This window comes from Coregonus lavaretus, assembly GCF_964263955.1.
Source record: "Coregonus lavaretus genome assembly, contig: HAP1_SCAFFOLD_1020, whole genome shotgun sequence".
NCBI classification, from domain to species: domain Eukaryota; kingdom Metazoa; phylum Chordata; class Actinopteri; order Salmoniformes; family Salmonidae; genus Coregonus; species Coregonus lavaretus.
Genome location: NW_028165430.1, coordinates 31,604 through 55,726, shown reverse-complemented (window position 1 = coordinate 55,726; position 24,123 = coordinate 31,604). Strand labels below are relative to the sequence as shown.

The 24,123-nt window shown below is 46.3% G+C and overlaps 1 protein-coding gene across 1 annotated transcript in view; it reads left to right on the top strand.

The window, feature by feature from the left end:
• Positions 1–17,902, top strand: part of LOC311115873 (protein FAM227B-like) — a gene marked incomplete at both ends in the record, with an annotated part of 70,472 nt that extends 52,570 nt beyond the window's left edge. The window contains 6 exons of the mRNA XM_084190996.1: positions 12,767–12,888; positions 14,425–14,582; positions 17,131–17,208; positions 17,372–17,446; positions 17,560–17,629; positions 17,780–17,902. Coding sequence (XP_084047122.1) covers positions 12,767–12,888; positions 14,425–14,582; positions 17,131–17,208; positions 17,372–17,446; positions 17,560–17,629; positions 17,780–17,902 — 626 coding nt within the window. The remainder of the gene's footprint in view (positions 1–12,766; positions 12,889–14,424; positions 14,583–17,130; positions 17,209–17,371; positions 17,447–17,559; positions 17,630–17,779) is intronic.
• Positions 17,903–24,123: the final 6,221 nt, after the last annotated feature.

Genomic DNA, 24,123 nt, shown 5'->3' with positions numbered 1-24,123 from the left:
TTCAAGAGGAGGTCCTGATGAGAAAGTGGATGTCTCATGGTAGTTGTTTTCTGGGGGAGGCGATTAGTCAGGTTGTGGTACCAGTTAAGCTTCGTGAGTTGGTGCTGACAACTTCTCACAACGACGTTGCTGGGCATATGGGTGTGAGAAAAACCTACAATCGCATATTACGACATTTCTTTTGGCCAAGATTAAAGAGGGATGTTTCTGATTTCATCAAAACTTGTCACACCTGTCAATTAACTGGTAAACCTAATCAAGCTATTAAGCCGGTACCACTGTTCCCTATTCCTGTACTCAGTAAACCTTTTGAGTATCTGATTATTGACTGTGTTGGTCCTCTGCCTCGTTCCAGAAAGGGTAGTAATTATTTGTTGACTGTGATGTGTCAGACCACTAGGTTTCCTGCTGCCTATCCTCTCCGGTCTATCACGACTAAGTCTGTGTTAAAAGCTTTGACTCAGTTTTTCTCACTGTTTGGAATCCCTAAGGTCATTCAAAGTGATCAAGGATCTAATTTCACCTCTAATCTCTTTGGACAGGTTCTCCAACAACTCCATATTAAACACAACTTGTCTAGCGCTTATCATGCCCAAAGTCAAGGAGCACTGGAACGTTTCCATCAAACGCTTAAGTCTTTGTTGAGAGCTTATTGTACTGAGATGGATAAGGATTGGGAGGAGGGGTTGCCTTGGTTACTGTTAGCTGCTAGGGAGGTTTCACAGGAGAGCACAGGTTTTAGCCCAAATGACCTAGTGTTTGGACATAAGGTGCGTGGGCTTTTATCTGTTCTCCAGGATGACTGGAAGTCTCCCGAGCCTCCTCAGTCCCTGTTATCATATGTGTGTGATTTTCGGCGATGCTTGTATGCCGCTGGTGAAATGGCTAAAGAGAAGCTATCATCTTCACAGGACAGGATGAAGAGCATATATGATCGGCGAGCTGAGCCTCGTCACTTTAGTCCAGGTGATCAGGTTCTGGCTCTGCTGCCAATTGTTGGTTCTCCTTTTCAAGCCAAGTTTCAAGGTCCATATACAGTGGTGCGCCAGTACACTGAGCAAAATTATCTAGTTGCCACTCCAGAACGGAGGAAAGCACACCAACTGTGCCATATACATTTGTTAAAACCCTATTATGCACGTTCCTCTGAGACTGAACAGGGGGAGTCTACAGAGGACGGTAAGGCTGTTCTTTTGGCTGATACTGTTTATTCCCTGGATTCTGGTCATGCTAGGTCTGTGCAGGAGCAGGAAGATGTTTCTGGTCCCGACGATTGCATACTGCAGGGTAGATTGAAGAATTCAGAGACACTGGAGATTTTAGATAGTCTTCTTACTCATCTACCTGTTGATGGGCGGAAAGAGATGGTGGGTCTGATTCGGAGATTTCCAGGGTTGTTTTCTGATACACCAACACGTACAAACTTAATAGAACATGATATTGACATTGGAGATGCTGACCCCATTCGTCAACGGTTCTATAGAGTTTCTTCAGAGAAACTGCGTTGTCTGGATGCTGAGGTCAGGTACATGCTGGAGAGTAAAATAGCAGAGCCTTCTTTCTCCAGTTGGGCTTCTCCCTGTATCTTGGTCAGTAAATCGGATGGAACAAACAGATTTTGTACGGACTACCGTAAGGTAAACGATGTCACTAAGCCGGATTCATTTCCTCTTCCTCGGATGGAGGACTGCGTTGATCAAGTCGGCGCAGCTAAGTTTGTGAGCAAATTTGACCTGTTAAAGGGCTATTGGCAGGTGCCACTGACGAGTAGGGCACGTGAAATCTCTGCCTTTATTACACCTTTTGGTCTGTACTCGTATTCGGTTATGAGTTTCGGGCTGCGTAATGCGCCTGCAACTTTTCAGCGACTTATGAACAGGATTGTCTCTGGTCTGGCCGGGTGCGCTGTTTATCTGGACGATGTAGTGATATATGCAGATACTTGGGAGGAACATCTGTCCCGTATTCAAGCCTTGTTCGAACGTCTGGCTGCGGGTCGTCTGACGATAAATTTGGCTAAATGTGAGTTTGCTCAGGCGACTGTTACATACCTTGGAAAGGTGGTTGGGCAGGGTGAAGTGCGTCCTGTTCGGGCTAAAGTGGTAGCTATTGATGCTTTTCCACTACCAACTACTAAAAAGGAACTGATGCGTTTCTTGGGAATGATTGGGTATTATCGTGGTTTTTGTAGGAACTTCTCTACTGTGGTCGCTCCCTTGACAGATTTGCTGAAAGCTAAGGCTGTGTACGTATGGTCTTCTCATTGTCAACAGGCTTTCGAAGATGCAAAGAGGTTGCTTACTTCAACTCCGGTACTGGCTGCTCCTCGTGTGGATTTGTCATTTACCTTGCAGGTGGATGCTAGTCATGTGGGGGCGGGTGCAGTGTTGCTGCAAGCAGATGTGGCTGGGGTTGAGAGGCCTGTTAGTTTCTTTTCCAAAAAGTTTAACCATTATCAGTTGAACTATTCGGTCATTGAAAAAGAAGCATTAGCACTTATATGGGCGCTACAACACTTTGAAGTGTATGTTGGGTCGGGTGTAGTACCTATTGTGGTCTACACCGACCATAACCCTCTCACATTTTTGAGGTCCATGAGGTGTCCTAATCAGAGGATAATGAGATGGTGTTTATTTTTACAATCTTTCCATCTAGATGTGCGGCACATCCGGGGGACTGATAACGTGATTGCTGATGCGCTCTCTCGTGCGCCCTGTTCATGAATATTGATGTGACCGACCAGTGTTTGATTTTGTCATGTTCTATCTTTCCTGTTTGTCCCCTCCTAGTCTTGTGTTTTTCTTTCCTCTTAAAGGTTGCTTCCTGTGTAAAGGTTGCTGAGGTCTGGAGAGGAGGATGATGGGTGGGGCAAGTGGAGGGGTGAACATGTACAAATTGTCGGTTTGGGACGCAGGGGCTGGTACGTTGGTCCGGGGTCCTTGTTGGTCCCCGGTCTTATGGGGGGGGGTGTGACGACCCTCCCACTCTGTCTGCCGTATTCTCTCTTTGCTCTTGTTTCCTTATTAGGATGCCGGTGGGCGGAGTTTGGAGGGTCGTCAGCTATATGGGAAACACCTGGGCCGGGTGTGTCCCAGGATAAATGGACCTCTTCCACATTCATTAAGGAGACTCTCTCCAGGCAGATACTTTGATTTTGGTTGTGATATTTTTGTGGCCTTTTTGGGTTGTTTGCTTTGGCACTTCTCAACACTTTTCTATATTACATTTATGCAAGCAACCACTCACTTACACTACTGATTACTGATTACACACCCCATGGTTATTTCAGTTAGTTTACTTTAATTAATAAATATACACTTTGAGTACTCCTTGTCTCCACGTGTCTCCCTTTTGTTACGAACTTGAGCCGGTTCGTGACAACATGTAGTGTGGGTACAGGTAGTGTGGGTACAGGTAGTGTGGGTACAGGTAGTGTGGGTGCACAGTCCTATATGACAGTGTGTACAGGTACGGTAGTGTGTTGCAGTGTTTAAACAGTAGCCTTCTGTAGAGGATAAAATACAGCACAGTTCTGTTTCTGTTCTGTCTCTGCTCAGTTCTGTGAAGTCATGTTGTAACATAGCCTGGTCTAAGCCTGGGGTGAAGTCATGTTGACCTCAGCTATGTCTCTGCTCTGCTCAGCTCTGTTTTGTCTCTGTTCAGTTCTGCTCTGCTCAGCTCTGTTCTGTCTCTGCTCAGCTCTGTTCGGTCTCTGCTCTGCTCTATTCGGCCTCTGCTCTGCTCAGCTCTGTTCGGTCTCTGCTCTGCTCAGCTCTGTTCAGCTCAGCTGGCCTTTACAGCAGAACAGCACAGGAAGTAGACTGGCCGCAGGCACGACAGACCTGCGTGAGTACACCTCTTTAACTTCTCTACCTCTCTCTCTTTCTTTCTCTTAATCCGTCTCTCTCCCTCCTCCTTCTCCTCTCTCTCTCTCTCTCTCTCTCTCTCTCTGTCTCTCTGTCTCTCTGTCTCTCTGTCTCTCTGTCTCTCTGTGTCTCTCTGTCTGTCTCTCTCTCTGTCTGTCTCTCTCTCTGTCTGTCTCTCTGTCTGTCTGTCTCTCTCTCTGTCTGTCTCTCTCTCTGTCTGTCTCTCTCTCTGTCTGTCTCTCTCTCTGTCTCTCTCTCTCTCTGTCTCTCTCTCTCTCTCTCTCTCTCTCTCTCTGTCTGTCTGTCTGTCTCTCTCTCTGTCTGTCTCTCTCTCTGTCTGTCTCTCTCTCTGTCTCTCTCTCTCTCTGTCTCTCTCTCTCTCTCTCTCTCTCTCTCTCTCTCATAGTAGATAGGTTATTGAGTAGAGTGTGGTAGCTGCCAGAGGTATGTGCTGCGTCCAACCCAGAGGTCAGTCTTTAAAACCTCACCTTTCCTGCTAATTGACTGGGCTCATTGTTAAAGCTGCCACGGCCAATAGATCCTGAGAGGGCTGAGGTGATTGGGATGGGACACGTTTGCAGAAACATGCTAACACGCACCAGAAACACACTAACACGCTAACAGAGCTCTGGAGGGCCAAACCTCAAACCTTAAAGCCAACTCCAGATACAGCCTGTTGTCAGGGGTAGCCTTCTGACTCAGAGCTGAAGACTGCTCTTCTGAACCACGTACAGTACTTACGTCCCAAATGGCACCCTATTCCGTATGTATTTCACTACTTTTGACCAGGGCCCATAGGGCTCTGGTCAAAAGGAGTGCACTTTATAGGGAATTGGGTACAACTTGGGAGAAACAGCCATAGTGAGTTAGACCAGAAGTATTTCCTTACCACAATTTCCTGAAGACATGAAGTTACATTTACAGGACAGGTTATGAATTTTATTCTCTGAATCCATTGGAAGTCCTAAGCTCAGAAACTATCCAGAGCTGCAGTATCCGTGTGAGTGTTGTTGTTACGTGCGTCCGGTCTCTCTAGCTGTATCTTTACATATAATGTAGGAGCAGGGTTTATGGACTGTGGCTGATGGGGTGTCTGCAGGTCAGGGTTATGGTTTGGGGACAAATCACTGGTTACTGTCTAATCATAGGCCCCAAGGTCCAGCAGCCTGTGCCCCAAATGGCACACTATTCCCTATATAGTGCATTGGTTTGTCCCTATATTGGCCCTGGTCAAAAGTAGTGCGCTATAGGGAATAGGGTGCTATTTGGGGCGTAGCCATACATCAAACACAGACTGGACCTCAGTCCAACCAACATGTTGGTTAATCAGCAGGTTAGTTACAGTGGAGGCAGGTGAGGGCGGCTCGTAGTATTGACTGGAATAGACCGAATGGAGCAGAATCAAACATATGGAAACCACATATTGATGTGTTTGATACCGTTCCATTCATTCCGGTCCAGCCACTACTATGAACCTGTCCTCCGGCTTAGAGTGCCGCCAGCCACAACTGGTTAGTTGTAATGCCTCTATAGTCTCTTGTGTGAGATTGGGTTCTGGGTGCAGAGATTAGAATGCCTCATTGGCAGGATCAGAACAGGATTTCCCTGTTGGTTTTGTCCGTTGGTGTGTCCAGTGAACCACTTCTCCTGCTGACACAGTGCTAGATCCACTAGTTAGAGTAGTTCCACTATTAGGGTACTTTGTGATATCTTCCTCCACACAAGCAGACACACACACACACACACACACACACACCGCACCACTCTTTAAAAGCATTTCTGGGAGGAGGCGTCTCTGTGTGTGTGTGTGCGTGTGTGTGTCTGTGTCTGTGTTCCTGCTTCGCCCTGTCTTGTAGTGAAATGAGAAGGTTTACTCTGTGTGTGGATGGATGATATTTAAGGTCAGTTATTCTTAGCCCAGGTTTAGACTGTTTGGGTTTAGCTCTTGCTTTCTAAATTCCACTGTAAGTGGGGAGCTCTAGGGATGGAGCTGACAACATTCGCCATGCACTATAAATAACACACACACACACACACACACACACACACACAAACAAACACACACACGTAGCATGTGTAACTAGCAGACAGGTTGACCTGTCTCCAACAGCACTGGATCAGATATCAGATATCAGAGATCAAACACCATCTTACAGTGAAGAATACAAAGAAAATGTGTTGTCGCAGAATCAAAATGGCTTTTACTCATATCCTGTAACTGAAGGAAGATGAAGACGATGATTGAAGATGTAACATGACTCACCATGAAACAGCAGTATCCTGTGAAGAGGAATAGAACAGTCTGATCTGGAACAGCAGCCAAGGACAGGACACAGAAAACACACACCCTCTCACACACACTCCATGGCACGCACTCAGACTGTACTGCTGTAAACAAGCTCTCTGAAGCGTCTCTTCCTGGGTCCTAACACACAGTTTCACAGCAGCAATAAAAGGTGACAGAGAGTCACAGGCTAGGTCATCACAGCTCTGATGGTTACAGCTCAGCTCAGGGTGGAGGTGTCAGCTCAGCTCAGCTCAGGGTGGAGGTGTCAGCTCAGCTCAGGTCAGGGTGGAGGTGTCAGCTCAGGTCAGGGTGGAGGTGTCAGCTCAGCTCAGGGTGGAGGTGTCAGCTCAGCTCAGGGTGGCGGTGTCAGCTCAGCTCAGGGTGGAGGTGTCAGCTCAGGTCAGGGTGGAGGTGTCAGCTCAGGTCAGGGTGGAGGTGTCAGCTCAGCTCAGCTCAGGGTGGAGGTGTCAGCTCTGGTCAGGGTGGAGGTGTCAGCTCAGGTCAGGGTGGAGGTGTCAGCTCAGGTCAGGTCAGGGTGGAGGTGTCAGCTCAGGTCAGGTCAGGGTGGAGGTGTCAGCTCAGGTCAGGTCAGGGTGGAGGTGTCAGCTCAGGTCAGGGTGGAGGTGTCAGCTCAGGTCAGGGTGGAGGTGTCAGCTCAGGTCAGGGTGGAGGTGTCAGGTCAGGGTGGAGGTGTCAGCTCAGGTCAGGGTGGAGGTGTCAGGTCAGGGTGGAGGAGTCAGCTCAGGTCAGGGTGGAGGTGTCAGCTCTGGTCAGGGTGGAGGTGTCAGCTCATCTCAGGGTGGAGGTGTCAGCTCAGGTCAGGGTGGAGGTGTCAGCTCAGCTCAGGGTGGAGGTGTCAGCTCAGGTCAGAGTGGAGGTGTCAGAGTGACCCTACAGATAGTCTCAGATAGCTCCAGCTCAGATAGTCTCAGGGTAAGGGTTACTGAAGTGTGAAAGAGATCGTACAGATAGATAAGAGAAGGAAATGTGAGAAGGAGAGTGAGAGAGAGAGAGAGAGAGAGAGAGAGAGAGAGAGAGAGAGAGAGAGAGAGAGAGAGAGCCCCAGGACAACAACAACAACACAATTAGACCCAATCAAATCATGAGAAACCAAAAAGATAATTACTTGACACATTGGAAAGAATTAACAAAAAAACAGAGCAAACTAGAATGCTATTTGGCCCTAAACAGAGAGTACACAGTGGCACAATACCTGACCACTGTGACTGACCCAAAGTTAAGGAAAGCTTTGACTATGTATAGACTCAGTGAGCATAGCCTTGCTATTGAGAAAGGCCGCCGTAGGCAGACCTGGCTCTCAAGAGAAGACAGGCTATGTGCACACTGCCCACAAAATGAGGTGGAAACTGAGCTGCACTTCCTAACCTCCTGCCAAATGTATGACCATATTAGAGACACATATTTCCCTCAGATTACAGAGATCCACAAATAATTTGAAAACAAACCCAATTTTGATAAACTTCCTTATCTACTGGGTGAAAAACCACAGTGTGCCATCACAGCAGCAAGATTTGTGACCTGTTGCCACAAGAAAAGGGCAACCAGTGAAGAACAAGCACGATTGTAAATACAACCCATATTTATGTTTATTTATTTTCCCATTTGTACTTTAACTATTTGCACATTGTTACAACACTGTATATAGACATAATATGACATTTGAAATGTCTTTATTCTTTTGGAACTGCTGAGTGTAATGTTTACTGTTAATATTTATTGTTTATTTCACTTTTGTTTACTATCTACTTCACTTGCTTTGGCAATGTTAACATACGTTTCCCATGCCAATAAAGCCCTTAGATTGAATTTAATTGAATTGAATTGAGAGAGACAGGGCTGCCTGGTCCTATTGGTCACTTCTCAGACCTGTCCACCCTCTTTACAGTCACTCTGGATATCACCCCAGGCTTAGACCAGGATGTGTTACAACATGACTTCACCCCCAGGCTTAGACCAGGCTATGTTACAACATGACTTCACCCCAGGCTTAGACCAGGCTATGTTACAACATGACTTCACCCCAGGCTTAGACCAGGATATGTTACAACATGACTTCACCCCAGGCTTAGACCAGGCTACATTACAACATGACTTCACCCCCAGGCTTAGACCAGGCTACATTACAACATGACTTCACCCCCAGGCTTAGACCAGGCTACGTTACAACATGACTTCACCCCAGGCTTAGACCAGGCTACGTTACAACATGACTTCACCCCCAGGCTTAGACCAGGCTACGTTACAACATGACTTCACCCCAGGCTTAGACCAGGCTACATTACAACATGACTTCACCCCCAGGCTTAGACCAGGCTATGTTACAACATGACTTCACCCCAGGCTTAGACCAGGCTACATTACAACATGACTTCACCCCAGGCTTAGACCAGGCTACGTTACAACATGACTTCACCCCAGGCTTAGACCAGGCTATGTTACAACATGACTTCACCCCAGGCTTAGACCAGGCTATGTTACAACATGACTTCACCCCCAGGCTTAGACCAGGCTATGTTACAACATGACTTCACCCCAGGCTTAGACCAGGCTACATTACAACATGACTTCACCCCAGGCTTAGACCAGGCTACGTTACAACATGACTTCACCCCAGGCTTAGACCAGGCTATGTTACAACATGACTTCACCCCAGGCTTAGAACAGGCTATGTTACAACATGACTTCACCCCAGGCTTAGACCAGGCTACGTTACAACATGACTTCACCCCAGGCTTAGACCAGGCTATGTTACAACATGACTTTGATGTTGCTGATGATGATGTCTGATGTCTGTCTGTCTGTCCGCCTGTCTGTCTGTCCGTCTGTCTGTCTTTTTGTTTATATGAACACTGAGCTGGTTGTTTCTTCTTAACTCACTGACTGTCCCTGGCTAGAAAATATATGTGGTCCATGCTTTGCTAACATTTACATTTACGTCATTTAGCAGACGCTCTTATCCAGAGCGACTTACAGTTAGTGAATACATATTATTATTCATACTGGCCCCCCAATGGGAATCGAACCCACAACCCTGGCGTTGCAAATATATCATTGGGTTTCAGTAACTTCATAATGAAACATTATGGGGCCACGTGTCATGTTCCTCCTCTGTGGTGTGTTTACCTTATGATGGCTTATCTTCCAAAGACTGTCTGAAAAGGAGACTGTTGTCATAAAATAATGACAGTCCACTTTCTCAAAATACAGAACACAGCATTAACTGTTAATATCCCCAAAGGCCTTATCTACATCTCTTCTCTCTCTTGACTAAACATGTGTGCACTCACTGTACTGCAAGTCGCTTTAGATAAAAGTGTCTGCTAAGTGGCGTATAACCTATTATACACTATGTGTCTTGTTAGGGAGTTGTGTAGTGTTGTAATGGGTCTAGTTAGTTGCTGGTGCAGAATGTGAACAGGTGTTGTGTCTCTCTTTGTGGCTGTGTCTCAAATGAAACACTACTCCCTGTATAATGCACTACTTTTGATCAGGGCCCATAAGGCTATGGTCAAAAGTAGTGCACCACATATGGAATAGTATTTAGGACGCAGCCTGTGTCTGGGGAAAACTCTAATCCACATGAATACAGCAACAGCTGCTGGGGATCAGGTCTGCTCTCTGGGGCTGGAAGAGCACTGCCTTGCCTTGCTTAGACAAACACACTCTAGAGAGAGAGAGATAGAGAGACCAAACAGAAAGAGAGAGAGGGGGATATAGAGAGAGAGATAGAGAGAGGGATAGTGAGAGAGACAGACAGAGAGGGACAGAGGGAGAGAGAGAGAGAGAGAGAGAGAGAGAGAGAGAGCTGGCAGGCAGTGTTTTTAGGGGTTTAGGGGCACAAAGCTCTCCATCTGTGGCTCTGGTCACAATTTAACTGAACAAGCTCTGGAAACCCAAACAGCTGAGTTCCTGCCTGCCCACCTGTTAGAGTAGTTGTGTGTTTGTGTGTGCGTATGTTTGTGTGTGTGGGTGTATGCTTGTGTCCATGTGTGTGTGTATGGTATAAAGTTTCCTCTAAAAAGGACACCCTGTGTGTTTGTTTGACCCTGGTGTAGTGAGTGTTGGGGTTAGAAGTGGCGTCAGGCGGATTTGAACAGGGCATGTCATACATCATCTGTCCAGTGCTAATCTCCTTCCCAGACACTTTCACCCAAAGCCTGGTGTACCTTCGTTAGCCAATACAGAGAGCCGGGAGAAATTCCCGCCGCGTAGACATTGGCTTAATCGGCTTAATCTACCAACCAATCATCTTCCACAACACCTTCCCCCTAACTCTATCCTGTATGCTAGCACACCACAAGCACAGAGCCACTCTTCGCAGTTGTGTGATTCGCTTAAATTAAATGATGACAAATACTTTACTCAGTAGGTCACTCCAATAGAATTCTATGGCCACTCCCAGTAAGGCCAATTTTGAGTGGTTGATATCCCAGGCTTATATGCGCTGTGCACAATAGCCTGGGGGTGAGGTTAGTCTAGTGCCAACCTGATTCATAGATTTAGGGCAACATTTTCTTAGTGCAAAAGCATTGTGCAAAGTGCAGAAAATACCGTAAACCTCATTATAATCTTGCAGTGTGATTTAATCTGAAAATGTTCTTCAACAATGGCCGTTATAAGGAGCGGATTATGTAAGGGATAATAGCTGGGGGCTATGTATTCTATGGAAAAAATGAACAACTTGGCCATAAGTTAATACATTTGCAGCTAGAAATGTGTTCAAAATCCACTAACATTTACATTTTAGTCATTTAGCAGATGCTCTTATCCAGAGCGACTTTCAGTTAGTGAGTGCATACATTTTTTCATACTGGCCCCCCGTAGGGAACGAACCCACAACCCTGGCGTTGCAAGCGCCATGCTCTACCAACTGAGCTACACGGGGCCTAACAGCTTACAGACGGTAGGCAATTAAGGTCACAGTTATGAAAACTTAGGACACTAAAGAGGCCTTTCTACTGACTCTGAAAAACACCAAAAGAAAGATGCCCAGGGTCCCTGCTCATCTGCGTGAATGTGCCTTAGGCATGCTGCAAGGAGGCATGAGGACTGCAGATGTGGCCAGGGCAATAAACTGCAATGTCCGTACTGTGAGACGCCTAAGACAGTGCTACAGGGAGACAGGACGGACAGCTGATCGTCCTCGCAGTGGCAAAACACGTGTAACAACACCTGCACAGGATCGGTACATCCGAACATCACACCTGCGGGACACCTGCCCGAGTTACACCAGGAACGCACAATACCTCCATCAGTGCTCAGACTGTCCGCAATAGGCTGAGAGAGGCTGGACTGAGGGCTTGTAGGCCTGTTGTAAGGCAGGTCCTCACCAGACATCACCGGCAACAATGTCGCCTATAGGCACAAACCCACCGTCGCTGGACCAGACAGGACTGGCAAAAAGTGCTCTTCACTGACGAGTCACGGTTTTGTCTCAAAGGGTGATGGTCGGATTCGCGTTTATCGTCGAAGGAATGAGCGTTACACCGAGGCCTGTACTCTGGAGCGGGATCGATTTGGAGGTATAGGGTCCGTCATGGTCTGGGGCGGTGTGTCACAGCATCATCGGACTGAGCTTGTTGTCATTGCAGGCAATCTCAACGCTGTGCGTTACAGGGAAGACATCCTCCTCCCTCATGTGGTACCCTTCCTGCAGGCTCATCCTGACATGACCCTCCAGCATGACAATGCCACCAGCCATACTGCTCGTTCTGTGCGTGATGTCCTGCAAGACAGGAATGTCAGTGTTCTGCCATGGCAAGCGAAGAGCCCGGATCTCAATCCCATTGAGCACGTCTGGGACCTGTTGGATCGGAGGGTGAGGGCTTTGGCCATTCCCCCCAGAAATGTCCGGGAACTTGCAGGTGCCTTGGAGGAAGAGTGGGGTAACATCTCACAGCAAGAACTGGCAAATCTGGTGCAGTCCATGAGGAGGAGATGCACTGCAGTACTTAATGCAGCTTGTGACCACACCAGATACTGACTGTTACTTTTGATTTTGACCCCCCCTTTGTTCAGGGACACATTATTCAATTTCTGTTAGTCACATGTCTGTGGAACCTTTTCAGTTTATGTCTCAGTTGTTGAATCTTGTTACGTTCATACAAATATTTACACATGTTAAGTTTGCTGAAAATAAATGCAGTTGACAGTGAGTGGACGTTTCTTTTTTTGCTGAGTTTAGATAGCTACAGTAATTGCCTTGGTAACCAAACAAACAGACTTGCTAGTTTAGCTAACCAAACCATCAGTCCTAGCTCAACAATGCCAATAATGTTTTCAATTTGACTTTTGCTGTCAAAAGCAGTATATAACATATAAGAATTAACTATAGCCATTGAATTCTACCGTGCTGATATACCGTGCATTATAGAATGCCCTTCAAGACAATCAAAAACAAATATTCAACAATGGCATGGTATAATAATAAAAAAAACGGAGCAATACATAAATAGTCCGATGATAATGAGGTTTATGGTACATTTTCCACTTTGCAGTGCACCGTGCTTTTGCACCCATAGCCTATACATGACTCTGGTGTTAACCATACCCACACTATACACTAATCACTCACTGTGTGTGTGTGTGTCAGACCTGCAGATGGAGTTTGAAGAGATGGTGTCCAGCGCCAGGAGACTGAGTCTCAGCCCCACAGAGAAGCAGAAGAGAGGAAGCATCGCCAATGCTGACACCAGGATGGACCGCAAGAGAGAGGTAACACAGCAATATGGTACACTACGTTGATTCAGAGAGAATCAACACAATTACCCATTTCTACTGAGCCGGGTCAAGCCAAGCCAAGCTGGCCTGGTTATGCATCCACTGTAGTTGACGGAACCCTGCTGCAACGGTGGAAAGAACACATCAGAGCCAGAACAGTACAGTTTGGGTCGGCACGATAGTGTGAAAATGGTAAAGGTGTCAAAGTGTGTGTGTAATTATCATGTGTTGTGTATTAGCTGATATGTGTGTTAAGTATTAGTTGATATGTGTTTAGTATTGATTGTAATGTGTTTAGTAGTAATGCGTTTGTCACGACGCCTTGTTCGGGCAGGTTTCGGCGTTCATCGTCACCGACTTACTAGCTACTGCCGCTCCCATTCTCATCACTCCACTTGTCAATCACACACACCTGGTGCTCATCCCCTAATTACATTTACATTTTAGTCATTTAGCAGACGCTCTTATCCAGAGCGACTTACAGGTGCAATTAGGGTTAAGTGCCTTGCTCAAGGGCACATCGACAGATTTTTCACCTAGTCGGCTCGGGGATTAGAACCAGTGACCTTTCGATTACTGGCACAACGCTCTTAACCACTAAGCTACCTGCTGCCCCTAAAATGTAATTAGTCTGTGTATAAGTGTTTCCTCTGCCCCCTTGTCTTTGTGAGTGATTGTTCTATGTGGGAGGAGAGTAGCTCGGTTGCGATACTCTCTCATTTATTTTGCCAGGGTTGATTTTCCCCGGTGTCATTACATTTATTGTATTTTCTGAGACTGTGTTTGGTCAGGGAGGATTGTTTCCCCTGTACCTGTTTCGATTGCCGTTATAGGCGCATTGTATGTCTGGAAGGAATACATCTGCATCCGGTTATTTTACTCCTGCGCCTGACTCCGTCCATCATTCACCACAGCATTCTGTGTTTAGTATTAGTTGTAATGTGTTGTGTGTTTAGTATTAGTTGTAATGTGTTGTGTGTTTAGTATTAGTTGGCGGCAGGTAGCTTAGTGGTTAAGAGCGTTGTGCCAGTAACCGAAAGGTCGCTGGTTCTAATCCCCGAGCCAACTAGGTGAAAAATCTGTCGATGTGCCCTTGAGCAAGGCACTTAACCCTAATTGCTCCTGTAAGTCGTTCTGGATAAGAGCGTCTGCTAAATGATTTAAATGTAATTGTGTTTAGTATTAGTTGTTGTGTGTTTAGTATTAGTTGTTGTGTGTTTAGTATTAGTTGTAATGTGTTCTGTGTGTTTAGTATTAGTTGTAATGTGTTCTGTGTGTTTAGTATTAGTAGTAATGTGTTGTGTGTTTAGTATTAGTTGTAATGTGTTCTGTGTGTTTAGTATTAGTAGTAATGTGTTGTGTGTTTAGGATTAGTTGTAATGTGTTTTGTGTTTAGTATTAGTTGTTGTGTGTTTAGTATCAGTTGTAATGTGTTGTGTGTTTAGTATCAGTTGTAATGTGTTGTGTGTTTAGTATTAGTTGTAATGTGTTGTGTGTTTAGTATTAGTTGTAATGTGTTGTGTGTTCCAGTCCCACTACATCGGAGCAGGTCCAGAGTTCCAGCATGTCCGTTTCAAGCCCTGTGGTCAGAGTCCTCTGGTGTCTCGCTACCTGCACCTCCAAGACATCCCTACACCCGCTGGATCTGACACACGCAGGATCACACGCACTGAGATCACCAACCTGCCATATCCTTACACACACACACATGCACACACACTCACACAAACACACACAGACACAAACACACACACACACACACACACACACACACACATACATACATACATGCACACATACACACAGACGCACACACGCACACACGCACACAGGCATAGACACACACGTTGTCTTGTACACAGCTGGCACACTGTATTCATGCTGAGAACAACATGTCAAAAACATACTCATAAACATGCTAATAAAACATGCATGGATTATGTGGGACTGTACTTTACTGGAGTTAATGGACCCCTTAATGAACCTGGCACAGGAGAAGAGGGGAGGGCTGGGTACAGGGGCTATAGAGTTCAAAGTTAACTAATCTCATCTGCTTTTTCTGTCCATATTCGGACTGTAAAACTGTAAAACTCTGTGATAATCATAGTTTGAGAATGTATAGGACCTGATAGGCTTTTTTTTTTGTATTTCACCCCCTTTTTCAAGTAATGGGTCCTTCCGAAACATGACCCGCCTAACCGTGCTTCTTAACACCCGCCCGCTTAACCCAGAAGCCAGCCGCACCAATTTTATTTATTTATATTAATTTCACCTTTATTTAACCAGGTAAGCCAGTTGAGAACAAGTTCGCATTTACAACTGCGACCTGGCAATGTGTCGGAGGAAACACTGTTCAACTGACGACTGAGGTCAGCCTGCAGTAAACCCCCCCCGGCCAAACCCTCTCCTAACCCGGACGACGCTGGGACAATTGTGCGCCGCCCTATGGTCCTCCCGATCACAGCCGGTTGTGATACAGGCCGGGATCGAACCATGGTCTGTAGTGACGCCTCTAGCACTGCGATGCAGTGCCTTAGACCGCTGCGCAACTCGGGAGGCACAGGACCTGATAGGCTTTAATTAAATTTAACATACAGTGAGGGAAAAAAGTATTTGATCCCCTGCTGATTTTGTACGTTTGCCCACTGACAAAGACATGATCAGTCTATAATTTTAATGGTAGGTTTATTTGAACACTGAGAGACAGAATAACAACAAAAAAATCCAGAAAAATGCATGTCAAAAATGTTATAAATTGATTTGCATTTTAATGAGAGAAATAAGTATTTGACCCCTCTGCAAAACATGACTTGTTGGCAATCACAGAGGTCAGATGTTTCTTGTAGTTGGCCACCAGGTTTGCACACATCTCAGGAGGGATTTTGTCCCACCTCTTTGCAGATCTTCTCCAAGTCATTAAGGTTTCGAGGCTGACGTTTGGCAACTCGAACGTTCAGCTCCCTCCACAGATTTTCTATGGGATTAAGGTCTGGAGACTGGCTAGGCCACTCCAGGACCTTAATGTGCTTCTTCTTGAGCCACTCCTTTGTTGCCTTGGCCGTGTGTTTTGGGTCATTGTCATGCTGGAATACCCATCCACGACCCATTTTCAATGCCCTGGCTGAGGGAAGGAGGTTCTCACCCAAGATTTGACGGTACATGGCGCCGTCCATCGTCCCTTTGATGCGGTGAAGTTGTCTTTTCCCCTTAGCAGAAAAACACCCCCAAAGCATAATGTTTCCACCTCCATATTTGATGGTGGGGATGGTGTTCTTGGGGTCATAGGCAGCATTCCTCCTCCTCCAAACACGGCGAGTTGAGTTGTTGCCAAAGAGCTCGATTTTGGTCTCATCTGACCACAACACTTTCACCCAGTTCTCCTCTGAATCATTCAGATGTTCATTGGCAAACTTCAGACGGGCCTGTATATGTGTTTTCTTGAGAAGGGGGACCTTGCGGGTGCTGCAGGATTTCAGTCCTTCATGGCGTAGTGTGTTACCAATTGTTTTCTTGGTGACTATGGTCCCAGCTGCCTTGAGATCATTGACAAGATCCTCCCGTGTAGTTCTGGGCTGATTCCTCACCGTTCTAATGATCATTGCAACTCCACGAGGTGAGATCTTGCATGGAGCCCCAGGCCAAGGGAGATTGACAGTTCTTTTGTGTTTCTTCCATTTGCGAATAATCGCACCAACTGTTGTCACCTTCTCACCAAGCTGCTTGGCGATGGTCTTGTAGCCCATTCCAGCCTTGAGTAGGTCTACAATCTTGTCCCTGACATCCTTGGAGAGCTCTTTGGTCTTGGCCATGGTGGAGAGTTTGGAATCTGATTGATTGATTGCTTCTGTGGACAGGTGTCTTTTATACAGGTAACAAGCTGAGATTAGGAGCACTCCCTTTAAGAGTGTGCTCCTAATCTCAGCTCGTTACCTGTATAAAAGACAACTGGGAGCCAGAAATCTTTCTGATTGAGAGGGGGTCAAATACTTATTTCCCTCATTAAAATGCAAATCAATTTATAACATTTTTGACATGCGTTTTTCTGGATTTTTTTGTTGTTATTCTGCCTCTCACTGTTCAAATAAACCTACCATTAAAATTATAGATTGATCATTTCTTTGTCAGTGGGCAAACAAATACTTTTTTCCCTCACTGTAACAGAAGTTAGATAGAGATACTGTAGTTTGTCATAAGAAGGTGACAGTAGTTGTATTCCTTGACTGTCTGTGGTGTAACTCCGTCCAAACCCACCTACCAAGAGGTGCTGACTGATGTGGAGGAGAGGAGTCACAAAAGGCAACAGGAATACAACACGTAAGACACACACACACACATACACATACGCACACACACACACACACACACGGGCACAGAAATACAACACATAGGCAAGAAAGAGATAGCATCACCAATAATATTACAGTATATAACATGTCTGACTGCTGTGCTCTACACTACTCCATCTCCATCCCTGTAGGTTCTGCCAGCAGACTAAACAGGAGATAGCTGACATCCACAGAGATCGACTCATCCACAACATGAAACTCAACAGGTAGGAAACTAACACATTGTCCTCACTGAGGTTTTAGTCACTTTGACAAATATTGATTTAGGACTGAACTGCCACTTTAACCTTTCCTGTGTTTTCTTTTCTTGTGTGTCCAGGATGAAGAAAGAGATTTTCAGCAACCGCATCGAGGTGAAGATCGCCAGCGAAGGAATCATGAATAAATGGGTAACTGAACTCTCCACTGTATAGTTACATAATATCTGTACTCTAACCAACTTTTGTCACATAAATTAAACTACAAGGGTTTGGAGAACACAAACAGTGCAGACTCTAGGTAATCCAGAGCCGTTCGTCTCTGTGTGTGTGTGTGTTCAGAACCACCCCCCGTACCGCCAGTGTCTGCAGAAGGGAGAGGGGATAGAGATGGAGTCGGAGGAGGTGAAGAATGCAAACCAACCTTCTGTTTCTCCAGAGAACCGAAAGACAGCTGGACAATGACACTGCAGCTTTCAGCACAGTCTCTCTCTCTCTCTCTCTCTCTCTCTCTCTCTCTCTCTCTCTCTCTCTCTCTCTCTCTCTCTCTCTTTCTCGTTATGCCACTCAGATCTACAGAACATGATGTCAGTGCTTTGTGCCACATTAACATATATTTTACAGTTGTTTTCATTCTAATCCACCCAGATGATTTAAATGCCAACCTTCACACTTCACCATTTAAGTCGCACTGTGATTATTTCCCTTCAGTCTGTTCTCCCTTTCTCAGACGCTGACTTAAAACAGTGTGTGTGTGTGTGTGTGTGTGTGTGTGTGTCGGGCCAGAGCAGGGCCAGTGTGTTTTATGACTCATATGCTGCCTGAGTGAAGTCATAAAGGCTCTTCACAGAAACATATTACCTCTCAGAGACTCATACCACACCAGAGGAGAGGGTGTGTGCAAGAGTGCGTGTTTGTATTTGTGTGTGTGTGTGTGTGTGTGTGTCAGAACTTTAAGGAAAGATCAAGAAAACAAATCTACAGTAAAATGAATGATACATACAGCAAAAAAAAAGCTGATGTTAGAGCTTGGGACTGTAAAGTTCTATCTGCAAAAAGATGATCCTGAGATAATTGGCTTTAAAGTTCCGAACCCTCATTGGTTTGCATGGTGTCAGCAAGTTTTATATTGTATTCTTTTGACCTTAACACCATGAGATGGGGGTAGTTAGAGTACTATATAGGTAGAGAATATTGAACAGAACAAAGCTATGTCAATAACTCCATTTGGACAACAATGCAGATAGAAACGTATAGTCCCAATTTGAAGTCTTTCCACGTTCATCTATTTCCTGGTTCTGAGAAGCTATGACATTCTCCTCTGGTTCTGAGAAGCTATGACATTCTCCTCTGGTTCTGAGAAGCTATGACATTCTCCTCTGGTTCTGAGAAGCTATGACATTCTCCTCTGGTTCTGAGAAGCTATGACATTCTCCTCTGGTTCTGAGAAGCTATGACATTCTCCTCTGTTTCTGAGAAGCTATGACATTCTCCTCTGTTTCTGAGAAGCTATGACATTCTCCTCTGGTTCTGAGAAGCTATGACATTCTCCTCTGGTTCTGAGAAGCTGTGACATCCTCCTATGGTTCTGAGAAGCTATGATATTCTCCTCTGTTTCTGAGAAGCTATGACATTCTCCTCTGGTTCTGAGAAGCTATGACATTCTCCTCTGGTTCTGAGAAGCTATGACATTCTCCTCTGTTTCTGAGAAGCTATGACATTCTCCTCTGGTTCTGAGAAGCTATGACATTCTCCTCTGGTTCTGAGAAGCTGTGACATTCTCCTCTGGTTCTGAGAAGCTATGATATTCTCCTCTGGTTCTGAGAAGCTATGACATTCTCCTCTGGTTCTCACCATGTGATGTGTTGACTGCCCTGTGAGATATGAATAACTGTGTTTTGTCAGAAGTTTATACTCCCCAGTGTTTATGTTTATGTTTCAGGATCCCTAGAACACACACACACACACACACACACACACACCTCAGAAGTCATACAACGACAACCAATTATCAAAACTTTGGCACAAAACAAGTAGTTTACATCATCTGCTTTCAACTTCTCAGCCCAAACCACCCACACACACACATGTACACACACAGCCCAAACCATGCTGGTATTTAAATGTTGATTTGAGTGGTCTCTCACATCCTCATGTTTATAAATATAGTTATGATTGATGAGCTCTATTCTGGCTGCCTGTTGGACTGGTTTGACTGTGCTTGCATGTGTATGAGGGTGTGTGTGCGTGTGTGTGTGTGTATGTTTGTGTGTGTGTGTGTACGTTCTTCCCTACTGGAAAGATAGGGTGAAAGACTACATAATGTGCACTGGAAAACCCCTCTCCATCTCCCCACCCCACCCCCCTTTGCCCTCCTTCCTCCCCTGGCCTCAGAGTGTGAGGGTCTGTTAGAATCAGAAGTTAGACCCTCTGTGTTTCATTAAAACAGTTCTCAGAACTGGAACGTCCAGCCTACCTGAGAGAGGGGAAGTGTGTGTGTATGTGTGTGTGTGTGAGAGGACAGATCTGAGGTTAGAAAGGATCCTGTGGAGGTAGAGGCACGCGAGAAGCCTGTCTGCATGCCAGAGGAAATAACTTTAGTAATCCATTGCGTCCCTCACCGTCCGCCTGTTTCATAAGGCAAGGTGTGTGTGTGAGATTTTGTGTTTTATATAAGACTAGGTGTGTCACTGTCATCAGAACAACTACAAAGCACCGAACCACATGGATAAACAACATGAAATGTGTTGTATAGAATTAGTTACACGAGCACAACAACAACAACAACATAACACATAGTCTTGGCAGTAACCACATCTATACTCACACAACAACTCAACAATATTGAGGTTCAGCAAATTAAAATCACGTCTCAGTTTCCGTGAATTACAAATAAATCTTACAAAATGATGTTTATTGCAAAAAAGCTCTCAAAAAAAGAAAGTGATTTTAATTTCAGCCATTGAACTATTTATTATAATGTTAGAGCGGGTCGCAGGCAGACCTCTATAATTATCACTATGGGCCCTGTTCAAAAGTAGTGTACTGTGTAGGGGAATAGGGTGCCATTTGGAACGCAGTATTCTCAGCATGCTTTTCCCATTACAGCCCCAGCAGACATTCTCACCGCTACAAGATGCCAAGCTGGAGAGATGAAAACACTGTAAACAGATATGAGCAAATGGAGGAATAGCATGCTTCTCCCAACTCCTCCCCACAGTGTTTGTTTGTGTGTGTGTGTGTGTTCGCATGCATGCGTGTGCGTGCGTGACGTGTGTGCGTTGGTTTGTGTGTTCATGACGTGTGTGTGTGTGTGTGTAAGGGGCCATTGCTCAATGTGCTTCCTCTCAGTCCATATCTGGAGTTGCGTGAGAGGTTTCCATATCTCACACAGTCTTGTAAATCACAGGCGAACAGTAGTAACTCAGGGAACCAACCCCAAACACACCTGGATACAATTACCACTGACTGGCTGAGCCAAGGCTGGGCTGAGGCTGAGACCACCCCTCTCACACACACACACAAAACCTTGTGAAAGGGAGGATCGGACACATCACTGCACAGAACTGCAGGACGTCACACACACAAAACATACCCACACAGGAACACAGGCATATAGACCTGGGTTTATTTATACCTCACATAGTCTATACACACACTTTAGATGTTTTGTTGACCAATATAACAGTTTAGCGCAGACATTAGTTCCTATGTTTACAATTGAAATAATGTTTTATATCCTGTATTTTTTAAGGCTTCACATCCCTTACAGATTTAAACCAAATCATTGTGGCCATTGTGATGCGATGTGTTGTGTTCCTTTGTGTTGCTGTGGTGTTGGGTTGTATTGTTCTGTGTTGTGTTGTGTTGTGTTATTGTAATGGCGTGTTGTGTTGTGTTGTTGTGGTGTTGCGTTGTTCTGCATTGTGTTGTATTGTATTGTGTTGTGGTGTTGCGTTGTGTTGTGTTGTTGTATTGTAATGTTGTGTTGTGGTGTTGCATTGTATTGTTCTGTGTTGTGTTGTTGTATTGTATTGTGTTGTTGCGTTGTACTGTTCTGTGTTGTGTTGTGTTGTGCTTTGTTGTGTTGTGTTGCACTGTACGTGCCACAAGGCCCAAGGCTGTCAGCCTGTTAGTGAACATTATTTAGTTGTGTGGTGGGATCTGGTCAGGAGAACACAGAGACAGAGAGACACAGAGACAAAGAGACACAGAGAGAGACAGAGACAGAGAGACACAGAGACAGAGTGACACAGAGACAGAGAGACACAGAGACACAGACACAGAGACAGAGAGGCACAGAGACAGACAGAGAGACACAGAGACAGAGAGACTCAGACACTAAGACAGAGAGACACAGAGACAGAGAGATATTCAACATCACGTTGTCATTTCTGTTGTGTCCTCTAACATGAGTTGTGCTGTTAAAGATAGAGGAGGAGAGGAAAGGGGAGGAGAGGAGAGAAGAGATGGAGTAGAAATAGATTTAGATAGATAGAGGAGCCCTAAACCACAGAGACAAGGAGGAGAGAAAGGGTGGAGGAGATTAGAGGAGAAGTGGAGGAGAGGAGGAGGAATGAAGGAGAAGGTTCCATTCTAAACTAATGACTGTTCTATGTGCAGCTGACAACATTACATAAAGACAGACCTAGTAAAACAAACTGACACTCCATCTGGCCCTGTGCCTCACAATGAAGTCTAACATGGAGAAGTGTGACAGAAAGTATTATGAAGCTGTAATCAGCTTACGTTGGAGCTAAGCAGGGACAGAGGGAGGTGAAAAGGCAGATAGATAGAGTGATGGAAGGAAGGATGGATGGACGGACAGATGCAAGGCTAGCTAGGTCTCTCTGTGTTCTGGTGTCTGGCTCTGTTTCAGGCCACCTTGGAGAGTCGGAAAACCATTAGCCAGACCTGTTGGTCAAAAGTGCAGCGTGTATAGGATATCACACGCGCACACACACACACACACACACACACACACACACACACACACACACACACACACACACACACACACACACACACACACACACACACACACACACACACACACACACACACACACACACACACACACACACACACACACACACAGGAGAAGAGGAAGGAGGTAAGAGGAGAGAAGAAAGAGGAGGGAGGGAGGGAGAGACCTGACAACACAAGGCTGGGAGAAGCTAGGGAGGGAGGGAGGGAGGGAGGTAGAGACCTGACAACACAAGGCTGGGGGAAGCTAGGGAGGGAGGGAGGGAGGGAGGGAGGGAGGGAGGGAGGGAGGGAGGGAGAGACCTGACAACACAAGGCTGGGAGAAGCTAGGGAGGGAGGGAGGGAGGGAGGGAGGTAGAGACCTGACAACACAAGGCTGGGAGAAGCTAGGGAGGGAGGGAGGGAGGGAGGGAGGGAGAGACCTGACAACACAAGGCTGGGAGAAGCTAGGGAGGGAGGGAGGGAGGGAGGGAGGGAGGGAGGGAGGGAGGGAGGGAGGGAGGGAGAGACCTGACAACACAAGGCTGGGAGAAGCTAGGGAGGGAGGGAGGGAGGGAGGTAGAGACCTGACAACACAAGGCTGGGGGAAGCTAGGGAGGGAGGGAAGTAGAGGGGGAGACAGAGGCCTGACAACACAAGGCTGGGGGAAGCTAGGGAGGGAGGGAGGTAGAGGGGGAGGCAGAGGCCTGACAACACAAGGCTGGGGGAAGCTAGGGAGGGAGGGAGGTAGAGGGGGAGGTAGAGACCTGACAACACAAGGCTGGGGGAAGCTAGGGAGGGAGGGAGGTAGAGGGGGAGGCAGAGGCCTGACAACACAAGGCTGGGGGAAGCTAGGGAGGGAGGGAAGTAGAGGGGGAGACAGAGACCTGACAACACAAGGCTGGGGGAAGCTAGGGAGGGAGGGAAGTAGAGGGGGAGGCAGAGGCCTGACAACACAAGGCTGGGGGAAGCTAGGGAGGGAGGGAGGGAGGTAGAGACCTGACAACACAAGGCTGGGGGAAGCTAGGGAGGGAGGGAGGTAGAGGGGGAGACAGAGGCCTGACAACACAAGGCTGGAGGAAGCTAGGGAGGTAGAGGGGGAGGAGAGGAAGGTAAAGACAGGATATCGTGTGAGAGAAGGAGAGTTGAGACTAACAGACCTTCAGCAGTACTGTCTTCCACTTAGACGTCTCAATCAGAACCAGACACCCTGTTACACACACACACCTCCCCCTGGGCACACACTGGTTGAATCAACATTCATTCATGTCATTTCAATGAAATGATGTTGAACCAACGTGGAATAGACTTTGAATTTACATCTGTTCTAAGTGGGCTCCCTCACTCACACAGAAGGGCTTCCTCGCTCAATGATGTAATAGTGTGTGTGTGTGTGTGTGTGTGTGTGTATGCGCATGTGTGTGTGAGGGGCTGATCATGTGAGTGTGTGTGTGTAGAGAGTGTACCTTCATGGCTGTCTAAAACGCCACTGCGTGCTGTAGGGAAATTAGGCCCAGACAGGCCCCTCACACATACACCGCATACACACACACTCTTTTATACACACGCACAAACACATCACAATAGGGTAGAGAAATGGGTAGAGTCACACACACCCCATCCCTCTCATAGCTAGGGCGGCAGGTAGCTTAGTGGTTAAGAGTGTTGTGCCAGTAACCGAAAGGTCGCTGGTTCTAATCCCTGAGCTGTGGTTCTAATC